The 21,359-nt window shown below is 44.9% G+C and overlaps 1 protein-coding gene across 1 annotated transcript in view; it reads left to right on the top strand.

Annotated features, from left to right (window-relative positions):
• Positions 1–13,632, top strand: part of TMEM30A (transmembrane protein 30A) — a 35,518-nt gene extending 21,886 nt beyond the window's left edge. The window contains exons 5-7 of the mRNA XM_082251477.1: positions 2,798–2,941; positions 3,813–4,022; positions 13,325–13,632. Coding sequence (XP_082107603.1) covers positions 2,798–2,941; positions 3,813–4,022; positions 13,325–13,518 — 548 coding nt within the window. The 3' untranslated portion in view covers positions 13,519–13,632. The remainder of the gene's footprint in view (positions 1–2,797; positions 2,942–3,812; positions 4,023–13,324) is intronic.
• The last annotated feature ends 7,727 nt before the right edge of the window (positions 13,633–21,359 follow it).

Genomic DNA, 21,359 nt, shown 5'->3' with positions numbered 1-21,359 from the left:
AACCATTGGGACTTCCCAAAGCAGTGTTAATCATGAGGGATCCGAAGAGAGCAAAAAGATTCTTAAGGCTACCCATAGCGAACCAGGTAACATGGAGCTCAACCAAAACAACTGGAGCTCACGTGAAAAAAACAATACACCCTCAAAGAGGACCAGGTCCTCTAAACAGCAGCCTGCAAAAATTTGCAGCCAAAAGAAGCATCCGCAGATGCAAACACATCCACTTTATAAAACGTTGTACTAGTGTGCACAGACAACCAGATGGCCGCCTTGCAAACCTGCATCACTAATGCCTGGTGACGGAAGGCCCAGGAAGCACTAAGCGCCTGGGTAGAGTGTGCCTTAACAGGGAAAGGAGGAACCTGACGCCTAACTGAATAGGCCTGAATCACTGTCTGTGTGATCCATCTAGATATGGTCGCAGCAGAAATGGCCAACCCTTTTTTGAGGACCAACCGTGAGTAGAAATAGTGAATCTGACTTCCTAAAAGACTCCGCAGCTGCCAGGTACACCCTGATCGTCCGAACCACATCCAGGGAATGCAGAGCAATTTCCTTAGGATTTTGGGGCCTGGGACATAGGGAAGGCAACACAATGTCTTAATTTAAATGGAAATCAGAGACAACCTTTGGAAGGAATGACGGACAGGGATGAAGAACCACCTTAGCTTGGTAAACCAATAGGTAGAGTGAACGGCAAGACAACGCCACCAGCTCCGACACCCTGCACGCAGAAGTAATCGCCACCAAAAAGGCCACCTTTTGGAACAACCTAAGCAGGGGAACCGCCTGATATTTTCTAAGGGAGATTCCTGGATACATGACCACACCAATTTGAGGACCCACGGCGGTAATTGAGATCGCACTCTGGGGAACCAAGTGTCGAGCTCCCTGGATAAAGGTACGCACCAAGGAAAGTGTGGCCAATGGACATTGAAAGAAAACCACCAAGGCTGAAACCTGGCCCTTGATGGTACTCAAGGCCAGGCGCTGCTCACCCCCCGTGGGAGGAAAGCCAAGACCTGAGCCACTGAATAGGAGTAAGGGAGAACCCCAAAAAACTCACACCATGCAACGTACGTCTTCCAAACCGGATGGTAGATGTTTAATCTTTAACAGCACAGGAATCGCCAATTCCAACAAACCTCTATCCTTCAGCACCAGGCTTTCAACAGCAAAGCCGTTAACCAGCGACTTTAAAGTAGGATGGAAGATTAGTCATTGAGACAGCAGATTTTCCCTGAGAGGAAGTCTCCAAGGAGCAATCGGCGACCAGCCGTACCAAGACCGGCGAGGCCAGTCTGAAGCAACCCGAAAGACTGAATCCCTTGCTACCTCGATTCTGCACAGGAGTCTTGGCAGAAGTTTGAGAGGGGAAATTTGTATCGGACACCCCTGAAGACCAATTGTCTAATGATCCAGACAAAGTCTGATCGATCCGGAGTTCCAGTATTTTGATCGGCAGTCTGGACCCCCTGAGCACAAGCTGTGCTGAGGACACCTCCCCACCTGGACAGGCTGGCATCCGCGGTGACAACCGCCCATTACAGGGGAGAAGGATTTCCCTGTCAAAGTGCCGGTGAATGAAGCCACCTCTAGACTGTGGATTCTTGTTCCATTTCACCAGAATTTCTTTTTGCAGAGATCTTGTGTGAAACTGTGCAAACGGAACCACCTCGAAGGTAGACCCCATCAGGCCCAGCACCAGCATGCAAGCCCAGAGGGATGACCGTCTGTTGGACAACAGAAGCTGAATTGCCTCCTGCAATTTCTGGAGTTTTTTTTCAGAGGAAGCAACACTCTGGCTGAGGCTGAATCCAAGAGTAATCTCCAAGGTGTCCATCAGAGCAGTCAGACTCTGCTTGCAGAAGATAGTCCTGGTACCGCAGTACTGTAATCCCCGCTGACACAACAATGATAGTACCTTTGTGAAGACCCGAGGAGCGGAGGCAAGACCAAAGGTAAGCGCCACAAACTGATAATGCTCCCCGCCCACAGCAAGCACTGGTGACTGGCACATATTGGATCGTGAAGGTAGGCATCCTCGATGTTGATAGAAGCGAGAAAATCCCCCAGATGTAGGGACGCCACTACCATGCGAATGGACTCCTGACTAGGCAGAAAAAAAACTTAGTGCCTGTAGCTTAGTGTGGGTGTAAACCCCCTGGGACTGCCCATAGGCGTAGTCAAGCTTTTTCCTGCCTAGTGTCCTACTCCTGTAGGGGGCGGTATAACCGTATGGTTAAGAAGAATCGGGAGCAAAATCTAATGTCTTCTTGATATATTTAGACCAAAATATATTCTACATATCTTTTTGGTATCAAAAAAAAAAACTACAAACTGTTTATATATACTGGAATTTTTTAATCTTTTTTTTTTTTTTTTTTTTTTTTTTTTACTAGTTTTGGTGGTGATCAGCGACTTTGGAGATAGGATAGTGTGGAGAGAAATCTGGATGGGAACTGCCTAGTGACACTAATACAGCGATCAGTGCTAATACTATACACCTGTCACTGTATTAATGAAACTGACTGGGAAGGGGTTAAAATCTGGGGCATCGAAAGGGTTACCTGTGTGCCTAACAAGTGTAATGTATGAAATATGTGCTGCTTTTACCAATAGATGTGGTTAATTTCTCTCCTTGCTTTGCAGGGAGAAAAAAAAACAGCCACATTACTGCTTTCTGTTCAGAGCCCTGTGTTGTTAGTAAACACAGTGCTCTGTGCTGTGATTCGCTAAGCCAATCAGCAGGTCCTGGCCATTATTGGTGACTTGTGATAACTTTTTCCATTTTTAGATTCTCTCCAGTTATATAAGATCACAGATCAAGGAGAGGAGCCTATTCAATTGAACAAGAAAGGGATTGCTTGGTGGACTGATAAAAATGTAAAATTCAAAAACCCAGTGGGAAATACATCGGACCTCAAGGAAGTCTTTAAAGGTAAAATTGCTTTTTTGCTTATTTTAACAGGCACGGTCTCCGCTGAAAACAAGCTTACTACCATACTGAACTTGAAAATTATGTTTTTAGCCCTACTTGTTTTATTTCTAACTGTAAACGGAGCTTTAATTCTAGATACCTCTGTTCAATCAAAAATTACTGTTACTTAAACATTGAAATAGTAACCTTACCAATAAAGCACTAGACTTTACTTTTATAGTGTAACTTTAGTCAGAAAATGAAGTCCTGCTAAATCACTTCAGACTGGCCCCTTTTGCAGGTATAGTTATGTAAAACATAAACTATAAGTGTGTATACTTTTTAAAATCCAGTAATACACTGCCTCACCCTACTCTGCACATGCTCAGTTGCTCTCTATTGACACTGTGCCAAATTTGTAGAAGCTAATCTACTGACAGCCTAAAGATTTACTGCTGTTCAGGGGCTCTGGGCTTAAGAAAAAATGGCGGCCTTGAGTAAGAAGAAACAGGAGCAATGCTGGAGGCAATTTACAGTGCGCACTAATTTTGGTAGCATAATTATTATTGTGAAATATGTTCCTTGCTAAAGAACATTATTTTTATCAAGTTGTTATGGGTAAAGTTCCACTTTAATGGTAATTGCTTCTATAGCACCAGCTCCTTTGTCCACCACTGGATGAACACTGGAAAGGAAGGTTTAACGCACTCTGAACCTGCACTGTTTGTGAACTTGACTTTATGTTCTTTTGTTCTTTAGTACATGTGATCTTGGAAAAGTCATGGCTTATTCACGTTCCATGTAATTATTTGTATCTGACATATGCCATTTGGTATGTTTACATGCTTGCTGTTGCTAATTGTTATATATATTTAATTTTTATTTTACTAAGATACATCTAAGCCAATTAATTGGCAGAAAGCAGTGTATGAATTAGATCCGAAGGATTCCAACAACAATGGATTCGTCAATGAAGATTTTATTGTATGGATGCGTACTGCAGCATTGCCAACATTCAGAAAGCTTTATGGTCTCATAGAAAAGACTGATTCTTCACAAGTAGCATTGAAGCCTGGAAATTACTCTCTTTATATTGAGTACAGTATCCTTTTCCTTATATGACTGCTTTTTACCTATTTTCTTTTTACAACTTCAGTATATACAGTACTTGCTGGAAAATTGAAAGAATGAACTTTAGTTCACATAGCAACAAGTGGAATTTTAGGCCATCCAGTCTGGTCACATGACTTCCCTTGTGTCAGCCAGCAGTGGCTGCAGGGGAGAGGAGAGAGTGCTCAATGACGGCTGGTAATTCCTGAGAGCATTTGTCGCCCATGGCCTCCTACGGGTCATCCGTTGGCTCTTTCTGCAGCCGCTACTGGATGATATAGGGGAGCCAGATCACATGACCAGGCCAGAGCAGCTTGAAAGTATGTAAGTATATACATCTTTCTTAAACAGATTAGTCAGCATAGGTGTTGTGAGTGGAGGGGGAGCATTTTTAAGATAGGTATAGCCTTTAGTTCCAATTTCAGTTTAAATCTGCTAAGTAGATTCCCTTGTGCAAAACAAAGATGTGCAGTCTTGTAGTTTTTCTTTAGAAGTTAGCCACAGCCTGAACAGAAAAGCATGTACCCTGCCGGTATGATGCAGAGAAGGACCCTTTCTGTCTGTGTGGAAGAAGTTTTTCTTTCTGCAGTGGTGTAAAAAATCCTGGTGAGTCCTGCTAAGAGTTCCTCAATCAACAGGGAACACGATCTTTGGTGATTGGAGCCCATTAGCTCTATTTTGGCAGGGGAGGTAGCTGGACCTCTGAAGGGAGATTACTGCTGCCACACAAATGGCAAAAGCCTCAACATGCTAGCAGGGGACCAGCTTTTCTAATCGGCCTGTGACGGCAAGATTGCAATATTACTCATAAATTCCTCCCTCAGCTGCTCTTAAGTAGTACCCTGACAGACTGTAACCTTACCACTTCCTAATTATGCATATCTTTATAGTGCAAATCTAATTTATTTACAGTATCTAACAGTACAGTGTCTTAAAGAGACCTTTCTAAATGGGAGGCTGCCTGATTTGCATCTAGATGTGTTGCTAATTTGCTTGATACATGCCTTTTTTTTTAAATTTTTTCTTTTGGTACACCTGAAATCTATTTAGCTGATATAAGCTGGATTCCAATTCTTGGAAGTCGTTCCAGTAGTGGTGCACCAAAATGAAAATCCTGGGCCGAAACCAAAAATTCAGGATGCACCTGGTCGAAAACTGAATCCAAAATTAAATCTATTTTTAAAAAAATATATATATTTTTTTTTTTTCTATATAGATTTGTATTATATTCAAATTTTTAATTATTTTCTTGGTCCTGGTCCGGTGGGCTGAAGTCACAGCAGCGTCACGAAAAATAGCCTGGGCTATTGAGGACGGGCACTTGAGCCGTAATGGCCACGGAAGCTGCATATCACGGCATGGCACTGGCCGCAATACGCATGCTAATATCTCTGCAGGTTTCTCCACCAGTTCTTTGTTGGTAGCACCTGCAGCATTGGACATGAAAATCCCTCCTCCTCCTCCCTCCTCCTTCCTTCTTTCCAATGAAGGCTCTAAGCAGAATTTTCCACTGTGGACTTTACAGATGGCAGATTATGATGAGGTGTTGCACTGTGTCTGTCAGAAAGCTGGAGGCCTGATCAGCAGTTACAGTTGTATGTGGCATGACTGCTCTACCATCCTCTCTGACTGTTGGTTTGGTTAAGCACCTGCTCCTGGTTTCACCTGTACTCCATATTGGATTTTGATGTTGGTACGTGGCTTAGCCTTGTGGGCGTCCTGATACCTCCCTTGATGATTGCCCTTACTAGCTCAATACTCCTAGCAATGTGAACCTTCCTTTGCTGACCGGCTTGCTTTGTATCTGCTGGATCTTGTATTCGTTCTATCCTGTTACTGAACCAAGTTGACTGCCTCTGCAACCCTTTCTGAAACTTTTCCAAGCACACCAACATAACTTTTTTTGGCAGTATGGTTTTCCCATCTGTAAAAAGATGGGGGGAAGTCTGTGAAATCTTGAGTTCTGTGCCTTTCCTCCAATTTGCTTTAATCCTGGGCTCTCTGCACTAATTAGTAGGGACTTTTAAAGCTGAACGCAGGACAAAATAAATTACCTTTTCAGTGGTACTACTCCCACTGCACTCAAAGTTAAATGCTCATTTTTGTGTATGGGGAACATACAATAAATTGCATTTTTACTTGCCTTATCTCTCTATCATGCTTCCTCCCAGCTGTACAACCAGTTCCTCCAAAGCTGCTTCCCTTTGTCGCTGTGCTGTTTGCAGGCTCTCTGATGTTGTCGCATACAATGCAGGACCAGGAGTTCTGCATTTTGAGGGCCCAACCACTACCCAAAGCATGATGTAGTTTATGCTACGGTTGAGCACGATATCTCCAGAAGAGGTTAAGGTCCCTAGGAGCTAGCCATTGGTGTGCATTTTTTTTTTTTTTTCTGTGTCCTAGTGCTCCTCTAGCTAGCAGTATAACCAGCCATTTATGACCAGAAAGGGATTTTAACCCTTCCTGCCAGCTGCACACATATATGGGGCCTCACGGAAGTGGGCTTTTTTTCTGTGGGAGGCCGCATATTTGCATATCTCCCTTTGCCCTGGGAGCGCACTCCCAGCACAGAGACCAGGCTCTCATGAGAGCCCTGGATCCTGTACTAATGATCAGGACCCTGGACTCAGGATTCTGGGTCATCTGATCTCTGTGATAACCTCTGATTGGCTATCACAGGGATCAGTCACTGTGAGCCCACCCCTGTGTTTACTACTTCTTAATGAAGAGAAAGATACCTAGTGCCTTCCTCTTCTTGCAGGAGAGGAAATGTAAACAAGCAAAATTGTGTAAAGGAAAAAAAACAAATAAAGAATAATAACAAGATCAATAACACTGCCAGGGTTAGTGTTAGGGTCAAGTTGGTAGAATACAAAAAAAGAAAAAAAATGTAATATCCATGTCAGTGTTAGTGCGTTTTAGGCTAGATTGAAAAAAAAAAAAAAAAAAAACGCCAATATGTGAACTATTGTTTCTGGGCTGTACTATAGGTACAAACAACAAACCTTAGGGAGCAGGAGCAGAATTTTTTTTTTGGGGTGTTTTTTGGTGGTAAATTATGATTATACCAAAAAATATACAGCTAAATTTAAAAAAAATATATATATTATTTTTCTCTTTCGTCCACCGACGGACGTAGCTGCTGCTTTAAATTATAGACGAATGGGGAATAAGCCACTCCCACTAGGAATGACCAAGTAGAGCCAAAGGCTTTGACATGCCCAGGGGCCGGGGTCCGTGGGTTATTACCCCTGGCCTCACCGTTGCATCTTCAGTTTTAGCTGCATAGTCTTAGGAGTGGCCAAACAGCTCCCTGCTGGGACCTTTTTGTCCTAGCTCTGTTTTAAACGTCCTAAAGGGAACCTTTTTTTTTTTTTGCTACTGACTCCAGTTCCTGTGGAATGCCGACTTGGTTTCGGACTGGCTATATGAGAGCCTTACGGTCTCCCAGTTTGTGCCAGCGAGCGCTTGCAGACTGTAGCTCCGTGCTAGGTCTCCATAGCAACTATAGTCCCACGGATGGGGACTGGCCTGCGGGTGAAACACCCCACCGGTACGCACACACCTGGCATGCCAGCGTCAGTGTGCCCCTTGCCCGAGAGCGCCCTCACTGCCGTGCAGAGGCAGTCTGTCAGGATGGACGCCCACCCTCAGCAGCACGGTCCGGTAAGTACAGTCCCCCCGTCTGGTTAGCGGGCCTGGGGCGGACGTGGGCTCCTCCATAGGTAAGTAGGACCCTCTGAGGGGTCACCTGGGACCTTCCCCCTCCTACCCTGACCTCTCCCTACCCTGGGCTCCGGACCCCTGGGACACTTTTAGTGGGGGTCCCCTATGTAAGTCGCCTCAGGTGCTATACCAGGTAGTGGACGGTGGGGGGGGAGGCCTCGGAAGGGGGTACATGGTTGCGCCTCATACCGCTACCTTGGTGGGGGGGTTTCATCCGCCAGGATGACCCCCGCCAGGGCCCCCAGGCCTGTTACTAGGGTAGGCCTTACTAGGCCTGAGGTCACATGCTCATCGGCGCAAAGCTGTCATTTTGCCGTGGTCCGCAGCCTTAACAGGCCTCAGCAGCCTGCCTGGGTATCCTTATCACTGTAATGCCGGTGGCCATTTTGCTGGAGCCGGAGACAAAACAGCACAGGAGCTTCTGGCTCTTGTGGGCGGGGGCGTTTTCTTCTACCTTCTCTTCTCCATGGTGCTGATGGACCTTGCTGTGTTCTCCATGTGGTGACTACTCTAGAGGAATTTAATTACCCTGGCCTTCACTTTATCATCTTCAGAGGGGTTTCAGGCCTTTAGGGGGCTTAGGATTATCCTCAGGAGTAGCACTGCGTGCATCGCGATCTCCTCTTAAAGGCTCAGTGCATGCCTGTAGCAGCGGACTTGCTGGGACCTGTGGTGCCTTTGTAACCTCACTTAGCCTCAGGGGCATTAATGTTGGTGATTGGGCGGGGATTGCTCCCTCTTAAGCCATTGCTCCTGTTTTCAGGAGAAGCTTCTGTTTAACCCCTTGCGGTGCAGGTTCCGGTGTTTCCCCTTTCTTTGTCTGCTCTTTACATTCTTACTGTGCAATCCTACTGTTTGGCCATACGTCTAACATGGATTCCCCAAGTTTATCTGTGACACCCGTTGTATCGTTGGGGCCCACTTGTGAGGCTCATGATGTGACTTTATTGTCTGTGACGCAAGAAATTTCCAGAAAATGAACAAAGTTATTGCAGCAGCATTTACTAAGAAACTCCCTCGGCCCTCACCTGTCTAATTTCAGACCTCAGATTCTGAGGCCGATATGGTCGCCGGGCAAAGCAGACCCCCTTTTGGAGGATGCGTCCCCGCATTCAGACTTTTCTGACGTGGAAGAGGATGTTTCCACACCAGCCTTGGCACAGATAAAGGCGCTGGTAGATGCTTTGATATCCTCAGTGAGGGACACCCTAAAAAGCACGGATGCGATTTCTAAATTGCAAGGAGCCTTGGTATCCTTTGGATCCCTCAGGGCAAAGAAATCGGCCAAGGTTTTCCCTTATCCTGAAGTCTTGTCCATTTTAGTGGAGGAACAATGGCGGCGACCTAATCGCACGCTTGCAATTCCCAAACGTTTGGCTAGACGCTACCCATTTGAGGAAGAGATCTTACGCAAATGGACGGTCCCCCCTCAGGTGGACCCCCAGATATACTGTATTCACAAGGCCACAGTTTTACCGGTGGCAGAATCCTCCTCTCTCCCTGACCCGGTTGACAGATGTATTGAGGTCTTATCCCGACACCTGTATACGGTAGTGGGATCTATTCTCAGTCCTGCCCTGACTACCATTCTAGTCTCTCAGGCCTATGTTTGAATGGGTAAAGGCTCTGATAGAGGCATTGATGGTAACCCTGTTACCGTCATCTGCCCTGGAACTTGCTGACCAATTATCGCAGACTCTGCAATTTGTATGCGATGCTAACCTGGACGTTCTTCCTCTCGCGGCCAGAGCGTCAGTGGTAAGTGTGCTCATCAGATGTGCGATCTGGCTAAAGTCCTGGTCGGCTGACCAGGCTTCTAAGAAGCTTTTGGTAGATCTTCCCTTTCAGGGTGATCACCTTTTTGTTTCCTCCTTGGATGACTTGATCAAGACGGTCACTGGGGGAAAGAGCACACTCCTTCCTCACTTGACTAAGGGTAAGTGTCCCTCTCGAGCGAGGTCCTTTCTTTTACAGCCCAGAAGCGTCTTTTTTCCTGCGACCGTGTCACAGAAAACCAAACGGTATTGGGCGGAAAAGGATCCAGGAAACGGTGGGCTGGCAAGCCGAAATCCTCTGCCCCCAGCACCTCCAAGCAGACCCCTTCTGCCTGAAGGGCCACCCCCACCCACTTCAGGGGTGGGGGGATGTCTCCGTTTCTTCCTGGATCCTTGGACCTCACTTTTGCACAACAGGTGGGTACGCAAGGTAATTTGGTCCGGGTACAAGATAGAGTTCCGTTCCCGTCTGCTAGACAGATATTTTTCTTCAGCTGTCCCCAGACCGCCTTGCGGGGCTGCAGGAAGCGATTCGGGATATGCTGTCACAAGGCGTGATTGTACCAGTTCCTCATCAGGAATGCTTTCGAGGGTTCTATTCAAACCTGTTTACCGTTCCACGGAAGGAGGGCAAATTGCGTCCATGGAAGGAGGGCAAATTACGTTCAATCTTGGACCTCAATACTCTGAACCGCTTTGTGCGCGTCCAGAAATTTTGCATGGAGTCCCTGCGGTCAGTGGTGGGGTTCTTGCATCAGGGGGATCTGCTGGCCTTGATTTCATATCAAGGATGCCTATCTCCATGTCCCCATTTGCCAGGGTCATCAACGATTCCTCCGCTTCACGGTGGGCCATTTTCAATTTGTGGTGTTACCGTTTGGTCTCGCCTTTGCTCCCAGGGTCTGCTTCGAGCAGACTCGTCTGTGACATTGGAACGGGATTTGGAGGTGACCATTAACACTCTGAAGCAGTTCGGTTGGAATCTCAACCTTCAGAAATCTGCCCTGGTTCCAACAACCAGACTGGAGTATCTAGGAATGATCCTAGATTCAGCTTCGGCAAAGGTATTTCTACCTCCTGTGAAGTTACAGAAGTTAAGGGAAGCGATTCTGTCGCTGCTGGCTTGCAACCTGGTGTCTCTCAGGTCATCTATGCAGGTGCTGGGCCTGATGGTGTCCATAAGCTCAGGCCCACACGAGACTTTTGCAACAGGAGATCCTTGTCAAATGAGACAAGGATTCTCTATCCCTGGACAGTCTGATTCATTTGAGTCGGAGATCCAAGGACTCCCTGAATTGGTGGCTCAGCTCTCCGAATCCTCTCCTCGGGAAATCCTTCCTTCCAGTATTCTGGACGGTGGTGACAACAGATGCCTGTCTGACCGGTTGGGGGGGGGGGGTGCTGGGTGGCCTGAATGCAAGATACCTGGACGTTGGAAGAGTCCAAGCTCCCGATCAACGTTCTGGAACTGAGCGCAATCAAATTGAGCCTGTTCCACTGGACAGACAGTCTCAAGGGGTGTTCTGTTCAAGTCCAGTCCGACAATGTCACAGCCGTGGCATATGTCAATCATCAAAGGGGCACCAGGAGTGCCCTAGCGGCTCTGGAGGTAGCCAAGATCCTGCGCTGGGCAGAGGCCTGTGTCCCAGCCCTATCCGCCGCGTACATTCCCGGCGTAGACAATTGGCAGGCGGACTACCTGAGTCGTCAAACCCTGGATCAGGGAGAGTGGTCCCTGAATCCACAGGTGTTCCACCAGCTGTGTCTACGGTGTGGGACCCCGGATGTGGACCTGTTCGCCTCCAGACAAAACAGAAAAGTTTAGAAGTTTGTGGCTCAGTCAAGAGATCCTCTGGCCGACGCAGTAGACGCCCTGGTGGCTCCCTGGAGCCAGTACAGGCTAATTTATGCGTTTCCTCCGCTGATACTTTTATCTCACCTGCTACGCAGGGTCGAGTTGGAGGGGTTTCCGGTAATTCTGGTGACTCCCGATTGGCCCCGGAGATCCTGGTACTCCGACATGATTCAGCTGACGATCGCAGGTCCATGGACACTTCCTCTGCGGGAAGATCTTCTATCTCGGGGTCCGATCTTCCATCCTGCTTTACAGTCGCTGGCTTTAACGGCATGGCTGTTGAGAGCAAGATGTTAAAGGACAGGGGTCTGTCCGATTCTGCGATTCCCTACCTTACTCAAGGCTAGGAAGTCCACTTTTCGGAAGATTTATCATCGTACGTGGACAGCGTACATTGCTTGGTGCGAGCTGAAGCTGCATCCTAGATTCTTTGCTATCAGCAGGATCCTGACCTTTCTACAGAAAGGGGTTGACTAACTTTTGGCGTTGGGCACTCTTTAAGTGTCAGATCTTGGCTTTGCCTGTGTACTTCCAATGTCCTTTTGGCTACGCACTCTTTGATTCGTACGTTTCTTCAGGGGGTTCGTCATTTTGGCCCCCCCCAGGAGGTCTCCCGTTACCTCCTTGGGACGTTAATTTGGTTCTATCGGTTCTTCAGAAATCTCCTTTAGAGAATATAAGACACATTTCCTTGTCGCGGAAAGTCGCCTTGCCGCAGAAAGATAGTGTTACGGCCTAATCCATCGTTTCTTCCTAAGGTGATTTCAGACTTCCGTCTGAACGAAGACATAGTGCTTCCGTCACTCTGTCCGCTTCTGTCACTCTGTCCGAAACCTTCATATCCTAAGGAAATTGCCTTGCATTGCTTGGACGTAGTTCGGGCGATACGGGTGTATCTGGAGACTACTGAGTTCTTTCGTAAGTTGGACTCTCTGTTTGTGAATATGAATGGACCCCGTAATGATCAAGCTGCGTCTGCGGCGACCATCTCTCGATGGATCAGACAGACGGTGGTGAAGGTGTATTCTCTTAGGGGCAAGGTTCCTCCTTTCTCTGTCATGGCTCACTCTACGCCGGTGTTGAGTGCCTCTTGGGCTTTCCACCATCAGGCATCATTGATGCAGGTTTGCAAGGCGGCCACTTGGTCGTCTGTACATACATTCACCAAGTTTTACAGAGTGGATGTGTTAGCATCCTCGGATGCGTCCTTTGGCCGCAAGGTTTTGCAGCCCGCCATTTAAGGAGCAGTCTACTTTTCCTTCTCCTTTATGGTTTTGCTGCATTTGAACCCCAGTTGTTGCCTGTTGGGCTCCATGTTTTATAGTTGGCTATGTTAGCCGTGGGAATAGCATTCTTTTAAGTTTGTCCTTTGCCCACCCCTCAGTGGTTACTGCTTTTGGACATCCCATCCGTCTATGATTTAAAGCAGCAGCTACGTCCGTCAGTGGACTCGGAGAAATTGATTTTACGGTAAGTAAAAAATCCAATTTTTTTAAATTTGATTAAAAAAAAAAATCAGGAGACATTCGTTACCATATACCACCAAAAGAAACCCCCCCCCCCCCCCCCCAAAAAAAGGCATAATCCACCTGGAAACACAAAGTAGTTGTGACGATATGTACAGTTTTACTAACACATGTCAAAGTTGCGGAATTGTGCTTGGGCGTTTACATGTGTTTTAACCTTAGGTGCAAAGGGTTTAAGGTAAGTACAAAAAGTACTTTTTTTTTTTTTTTCAATCCAGTAACCTCATACCTAGCTTTGCAAAATTGGCTTCTGGTTGGTCTCTATTGTGGAGGGGGGGGGGGGGGGGCACCTTTTTAAAGAAGTTACTACATGTAATGAAATCCAGGAGACATTTGATCTTGAGTCACGTTTTCTTCATTATTATTATTTTTTTTTTTTGTCTTGTGAAGTAATTTCCTATACCATTCTCAGATTATCCTGTTCTCAGTTTCGATGGAAGAAAGAGAATGATTCTAAGCACAATTTCTTGGATGGGAGGAAAGAACCCGTTTTTAGGAATTGCATACATGACTGTGGGCTCAATTTGTTTTTTCTTAGGTGTTGTGCTTCTCATCATACACACCAAATATGGCAATCGTAATAACAGTGCTGATATTCCAAATTAATGGTTTGCATCATGGTTTGCATGTGCATCTAAGCAAGTCTGCACTGCTTGTGTGCTAGCTTTCTGCTGTAGTATTTCTAATGCTATTTATTTTCTTATGTGGGCTCATTTTAAGGCCTTTCAAACCTTTGTAAAAACATATTTGTTGACCCATCCGTGTGCAAGCTCTGTTTCCAGTGAACTTGCTTCTTGCTGTTGATCACAGCTGTGTATCATGGTTGCCAGTGGGATTTCTGAGCTCATCCAGACTTAATACATGTATGGCACTCGGCTGTGTCTGCTGAGAGGCAGGGTGATACTGCCTAAAGTCCATTGCACTGATATGTGTTAGTCCGTTTTTGTATTGGCCTCTCCAACTAAATGCAGAGTCCAGATTGTAATTTACATGCTGTAAAGAAAAGACCCTATACTTACTGCCCATTGCCCTTTCATAGAATCATTACTCTATTGCAAAACAATTTATTCATTTTTTTTTTTTTTTGTGTCAGATGCATCCATTACTTGGTCCTGCTTGCATCCACATCATTACCATATACAGTAGCATATAGGGGCCAGTGGGAGGAACACAGAGCATAGCAGGGAATGCAACACACCAGTGTGTCAGCTGTGCAGATTCTTCATATGATTTTGCTGTGCAACAGAGCAAAGATTTTTCAAATGGGTGACCGGACAGGGAAGTGTAAACTTTTTTCTTTTTAATGGAATTTTTTGATATTTCAGTGACAGTGGACACAAATTATTTTCTGTGCAGTTTGTGACCCCCAAGTTCATTGCAGTGCATTACAAACAAGCTTACTACAGAAATAAAATTATGCTGTTGTGTATGTGCCAATGAGTACCACTGCTGTGGACATTTAGTGGGCTCCGAACATGTTTTAACTACTGAATAAGCTCAGATCCTATTTGTGCACATCTTAGATTGTGTTGCATGGGAAAAAAATGTCTTGAAGTGGACTTTTTGGCAAAAATAAAAAATATGCAGGCAGGTTGATGTAATGGGGGTTGTTTTACTAAAACTGGAGAGTGCAAAATCTGGTTGCAGCTCTGCATAGAAACCAATCGGCTCCCAGGTTTTTTTGTCAAAGCTTAATTGATCAAGCTCAAAGTTGTTGTAAAGGTAACGTTTTTTTACCTTTTAATGCATTCTCTGCATTAAGGTAAAAAACCTTAAGTGCAGCCCCCCTAAACACTCACTTGAGCCTGATCTTGGTCCAGCTTTGTGCATGTCTGCAGCAACTCCTCTCCCTTTTGCTGGATGTCACAGGCTTGGCTGAGAACAGCGGAAGTCAAAGCAGTCAATACAAACGGACCGACTCAGGAGCAAGCCTGCAGGAACGGATGCCTATGGGAGTACTCGGCCGGAGGGAGGAGCCAGGAGCGCCAGCAGGGGACTTGGGAACAAAAGTATCGGGGCCGCTCTGTGCAAAATCATTGCACAGAGCAGGTAAGTATGACATTTTTATTATTTTAATGAAAAAAACAGGAGGCTTTACAATCAATTCAAGTTAGAATTTAATTGGGTACCATAAACGGCTGCATCAAATTTTGCGCACTCCAGTTTTAGTATATCAACCCCAGTGTGTCTCCTCTTCAGTAAAGGATTCATTCCTTCCTCCTGGCAAACTCTTTACGCTGCATACTGAGCATGCACAGCTCAGTGTTCAATTCTAACATGTGCTGGCAAGCCGAATTGGCTTGTGTGTGGATGCAAGAGAATTTTGTCATCCTGGCCTGGCTTTTCAAGATGGCCTAAGATCCAGAATTATTATTATTATTATTATTTATTTCAGGTTCTTGTATAGCGCTGTCAATTTATGCAGCGCTTTATATATACATTGCACATTCACATCAGTCTGTCAGTCAGAATTCAGAAGAAGCTGCGAGAAGATATCTGTACCACCAAGATAGCTCACTGGAGAAGAGGGGAGTGTAGGTTCACTTTACACTCCTGTGTGCACGAAAGCTAAAGCGCAATACATTTATGAAAACCAGTTGATTTACAACTTACTCCAGAAAATGTCTTTGTTGCAATTTAGCATTCCCTTTTTGTTTTTCTTTTTTGAAAACTGGAGTGCAGAGATCTCAAATAAGATTGAAGTACAGCAAGCTAAGTTTTAGCAAATCTTTTAATTTAAAATCTAGAAGAAAAGGCAGATGGTGAGTCTTGTACTTCCCTAATACACTGGATGGCATTGGTAAAATAAAGTGTACTTGGTCCTATACTAGCTCTGTCTTCCTTTGTCCAGTGATGTGTTTGCAAAGCCTGTTACATAATACTGTATTCTCTGGTAAATGATAATCATTAACTAGTTATATAATATGCACATTATTTTTCTGCTAATGTCTAATAAATGTTTGTGTGTAATTTCACAATTCTAGTGCACTTCAGCAGCGCCTTCTTGAGATTGTAGCACAAAGCCACTTTACTTCCCACCACCACCATCATCATCCTCCTTGCAACATCTAAAACAATGTTCTGTGTTTACTTCAACAGCTTGTAGGGGACCATGGATTTCTGTAAATATTGATGTAATTATATTCCAGCCCTTTGTAGAAAGTGTGTATTAATAGTTTTATTTCTAATCCTGCATCCTCTGATGTCTCTTCCAGTTTAGCACTGTTGATTTGAAAATGTATTTACAGCTGGAGAGGCAGGGAAGAACCACTGCGTGGCAGGCTTTGCCAACAGTTCTTATACATCCTGTTTTTTTCCTTGGCCTGGCATGCCCTATCACAGCTCCTTTTATCATCTTTAGTGTTGTGGGCTTTCATTGTAGTTCAGAAGTGTAGTCTTATTCTGCTGAGTAAGGAAAAGGGATAAGCGGTTAAAAAGTAAATAAATGTTGCTTTTATGTGAGCTGGAAAACTTAAGAAGTGACAGGAAGGCTATATTAGAAACCTCCAAGACATGAAGTACCTTTTTGGTTACATGTGCTTTTTTTTTTTGTCTTACTTTAGTGAGCACACAGGGAACCTCTAACATCTGTCCCCCCCACAATATTGTGCCCTCCATTTTTTTGAATGAAGGTGCTGTGTGACATTGCTGCCATCTGCTGGACAAAAGCCTCAAGTCACAGCAGCAGTAACACATGCATATATGTATAGTATGGATAATATTAAGCTTGCTTGATTCTAGATGTGAAATGTTGCTGCATTTTAGCTGTATATTGTGTACATGGTGAAGGTTCCAATATTTGTAGTCTTAGTTTTTCTTAAGGTATTTTATTTATGCCTTCTGTCATTTTATGTATTCCCCCCTAACAGAAGTATTGCATCCAAATAAATTTTTCGATATTGATTTTACTTTAGAACAGTCTTGAACATATTTTTTTTTTTTTCCCCAAAAAAAAGTTGTTCATATGAATAATCTTTTTTTATATAGTTGCAAGACTGGGAGGTTTGCTGCTTATTATTCAATGGATACCAAGCCCATATGAACATCTGCAATTAAGTTTGTCATAAGACCGTACACTGAAGCATATTATATGGCTGTCATTTTTATCTTTGTTAAATGAAGATTGCCAAGTGTATGTGTACATAATATTTTGGTGTTTAATATACTTAAGCAGATACAACCTTGCACCTTTGTGCAGTGTTGCTGCCTGGTTTTATTTTTTGCATGCCTAACAACCTTCCTCATTAATTAAAATTTACCAATCTAATATTTCAACAACTGTTTTTCTTCAGCTCTTGGGGCCTGTTCACACTGCCCTGCAGCCTAAACCGCTGCTACCCACACAGCATTTTGGGCTGCAGAGCTGTGCAGCAGAGGGCATTGTGATATGTGTACAATGTGACACTTCATTCATGTCACTGCACAGTGGCGTGTGGGACTGTACAGAATGATGCAATAACTAGGAAATGTTGCATAATATCTGCCTGCTTTGGAACATTGAAACACTGTTTTGGTCTGAACATGATGCACAGAAATCTATTGCTTTCTGTGTCATTGCAGTTACCTGTGTTTTTCCATGCAGAAACACAGGTAACTGCACATAGCTTGAATGGGTCCTTTATGAGTTTGTGTGTTCATAATGTCTTTCCTTGGAGTAGCAATGTTATTGCTCTACCTGGACCATACTATTGGAAGTGGTTGCTTGTTTGTAACATTGTGACAAGCCAAGAGTATCTTGTGTTGTATTTAGAACTCACTTTCAGCTGCTCATAATGGTCATAGCAAAAATAACTTAAAACAGTCTAACGTGACTTTCTTATTGCAAAAAGTGCTACATTGAAGAAAGCTCCACAAAGCAAAACAGTATTATGTCTCCCATAACGGTCTTTCAGGTATGGATTCCTAAGTAATCGCAACATTTTAAGAAATGGCGCCTCCTAGTGTTGAATCTTTGTAGTTATTGATACAGCAGCCATCAATTTTAGTAGGACCAAAAAATGTTGAAGATAAATTTGAGGCGCTATGTCTCAAAGTGCTATGTGCAATAAAAAAAAAACAGTTGATTTACCGAAATACAAATGAAATAAATTAGTGTTAAAAATCGAATTCATATAGGAATAGAAAATTGTTTGTAACATTATATTTAAAAGTGTACATGAAAATCCTAAGGTGATGGAAATTTAAACTTTTTACATTTTTTTTTTTTTTCTAAAACAGCAATTCCACCAAATTTGTGCCAAAGTGCTCAATAGTATCTTCTTGATAAAAGGTGCTAGTGCTTGATAATCCTTCACGCGTTAGTGAGGTCACTCACCAGAAGACTTAAGGGGCTTCCAGGACCCAGCTCGCTTACTATACATTTCAAATGGGATATCCTTCCTGTGGATGGAATGGACTCCCTGGATGGTCTCCTGGGCTCACAATAGAGGGTACAACGCTAGTCCCATAATAGGATGATGTATGGCGTCCCCCAAGAAAATAAATAGTTAATTGCGCAATACCATTTTTATTTTTAGATAAAAATAAATGTACAATAATTGATGTCTAGATCGACCTCCTTTTTGCCTCTTTTGAGGTCGATCTAGTGGCAAGTACTTCCGGTTCCGTCACTTCCACCCTTTGTTGGAACGCACGCCGGACCAGAGCGGCTTTCCGGGATTTTGTTACGGTGCTTGTCATTGTGTGCCGCTAATAGAAACTTTGAAATGTGAGTACAATTATTGTATATTTTTTTTTATCTAAAAATAAAAACAGTATTGTGCAATTACCTATTTCTTTTCTTGGGGGACATCCTACATCATCCTATTATGGGATTAGTGTTGTACCCTCTACTGTGAGCCCAGTAGGCCATCCAGGGAGTCCATTCCATCCACAAGAAGGATATTCCATTTGGAATATATAGCAAGCGAGCTAGGTCCTGGGGGCCCTTAGACTCTGGTGAGTGACACTCTCACTAACAAAGGATTATCAAGCACTAGCACTTTTTAACAAAAAGCTACTATTGAGCACTTTGGCACAACTTTGGTAGAATTGCTGTTTTGGAAATTTTAATTAACTGTTTAATTCACTTTTAAATATAATGTTCTAAACAAATTTCTATTCTATATATTAGATTTTTAACACTAATTTATTTTATTTAGGTAAATCAATTGTTTATTGCACATAGCACTTTGAGATATAGCGCCATGGATTCCTAAGTGTATAGTAACTTACTGTATGGCATAAAAGTGTTTGCAAATGTAGATGAAAAAAAAATGACCTGTTTAACAATTTTGTAAGTAAAGCCACTAGATTGTTCAACCAGTTATAGAAAACCTGCAGACAGTTGTGTGGTTGTATAGTTGCAGTTGTAAAAACAAGTGCTGCAATTGTTTCCCTGTTATATCCAACATTTTACTTTACTCCAGTTAATAAATTATCTTAAAGTAAGTATTTTGTCTTGTCTATCATTATAGAGAAATAAAAACAATAGTTTTCAAATTTTAACTCGGCACGTAAACTTGGGATTGCTGTTGTAATGCATATATCAAACCCACCCAAGGTCTCTATAATCCTTGTTTTCTCTTTCAATCATTGAAGGATACAGCTCCTGGTATTCAAAACCCTTGGGTTATACTGCCCCCCTACAGGAGTAGAACGCTTAGGTATAAAAAAATTCTGGCTACACCCATGGACAGTCCCAGGGGGTATACTCCCTCTCTCTGCTATAGCCACTTTTTCTGCCTAGTCAGGAGTAAGGACCTAGTTTCTTGCTGGGATCTTTTGGTCCTGGCAACATTTTTTTTGGAAGTTTTTTCCTCCTGGATTTCCCTGTGAGATCTACAATCAACTGCCGAACTGGGCGATGGGCTGGATAATCTAGATCCAGTAGTCACCCAAATCTGGCCATCGAGTGCATGCAGACCTCAGCTCCGCGCTAGGTCGGCCGTGACATAGCCCCACTAGATGGGGGCTGGCCTACGAGTTAAATGTCTCGCAAGGTCGCATACGACCTGGTTTTGGCCTGAGTCGCAGCGTTCCTTCTGGCCGACAGCCCCCCCCATTTTGATAGAGGGGTTCTGTCTGGAGCAGTGCCCGCCTGGTTTCTGGTATGGTGAGTAGCTGTCCCCCCTCTCCTCCTGGAGGGATTTGGGGGTGGACGTGGACCCCCAGGTTCCCCTTCTTCCTGCAGGCCCCCCCCTTGCCGAGTCCCTCATCCTGCCCCCCTTCCACATACACTGGGCCTGTTTGGGTGGTCTGGCCATTTTCCTGGGGTGGAAGCAGGGTGCTGTCTGGCGATGGGGGGTGCGACCGAACGATTGCCTGTGTGGGAGGGTAGGGTTTTTACCCGGTGGGTGCTCTTGTCAGGGACGCCCCCCCCGTCTTGCCTGTATCTGTCCTTGAGGCCTGGTCTCTCAATCCTGGGTCCCTGTATGCCTTATGGTGCCACACGGGGTCTCCATTTTGTTGTAGCCTGTGTGTTCTATACACGGCAGCCATGTTTGGGTAGGTCTATGGCCATTTTGCTATTGAAAATAGCGGTGGCCATGACAGTGGAGCCCCGTGGGCAGTGATTTCGGCGGTGGGAGCCCCTCCTTTCCCCTGGTGCTGATTCCTGGATCATTTTACTTCCTGATCGCCGCACATGTAGTGCAGATTTTACTGGTGGCTGCTGGTGCTTGTCTGCGGGTGATGAGTCTGGTGGGGTCCTCTCCTTCTCTGCTGAGGATCGCTTTGTGCCTGGCAACCAGGTGGTGCTGCCAGCGCGGTGGGGGTTGTCCCTTAGCAGTGTTTTACACTTTTTTTGTGGGGTCCCTCTGGGGATTCATGGAGTCTTTGGAGCACATTTACCCTCTCTGAGGCTATGGGGCCCTCCTGATCCTAACCATCCATGCAATGATGGCAGTCCTGGAGTCCATTGTGTCCCAGGTGGAGGTGGCTTGTGGGTGGTGGGCTAGCAAAAAGCGCCTCATGCCTTCCCCTCTGAAGCATCAGATCCTGAATCTGATTCGGCCGCCGCAGACGTGGGTCACCCTGCTGGGTCTGCAACCACGTGCCTGGAATCCTCTGATAGTGAGGATGATTCCTCCACGTCTTCGACCGTGCACAATAAGTTACTGGTGGATATACTGATTGCATCTGTGCGTGAGACCCTAAAGATGGAGGACGCAGCTGAAGCTGCGACGGAGGCGCAGGTACCCTTTGGCACTCACAAGCCATCCAGAGCAGCAAAGGTGTTTCTTTTCCCTGCCTATTTTGAAAGAATTGTCGCTAAAAAATGGGGACGACCAGGGACTGTGGGGTTCCTAAGCACTTTACTAGGTGTTCCCCCTATGAGGATTCCCTTCTTAAGAAGTGGACTGTGCCACCGGTGGTGGACCCTCCGGTTTCCAGATTAAACAAGGCAACCATGATTCTGGTTGAAGAGTCCTCGGCCTCTATGGATTCGGCTGACCAGGAGGCGGAGG

Source organism: Pelophylax lessonae (assembly GCF_965119305.1).
Source record: "Pelophylax lessonae genome assembly, chromosome: 3".
Classification (NCBI taxonomy): Eukaryota; Metazoa; Chordata; class Amphibia; order Anura; family Ranidae; genus Pelophylax; species Pelophylax lessonae.
Note: the sequence above shows the minus strand (reverse complement) of the source record. Positions and strands in the feature narration are given on the sequence as shown.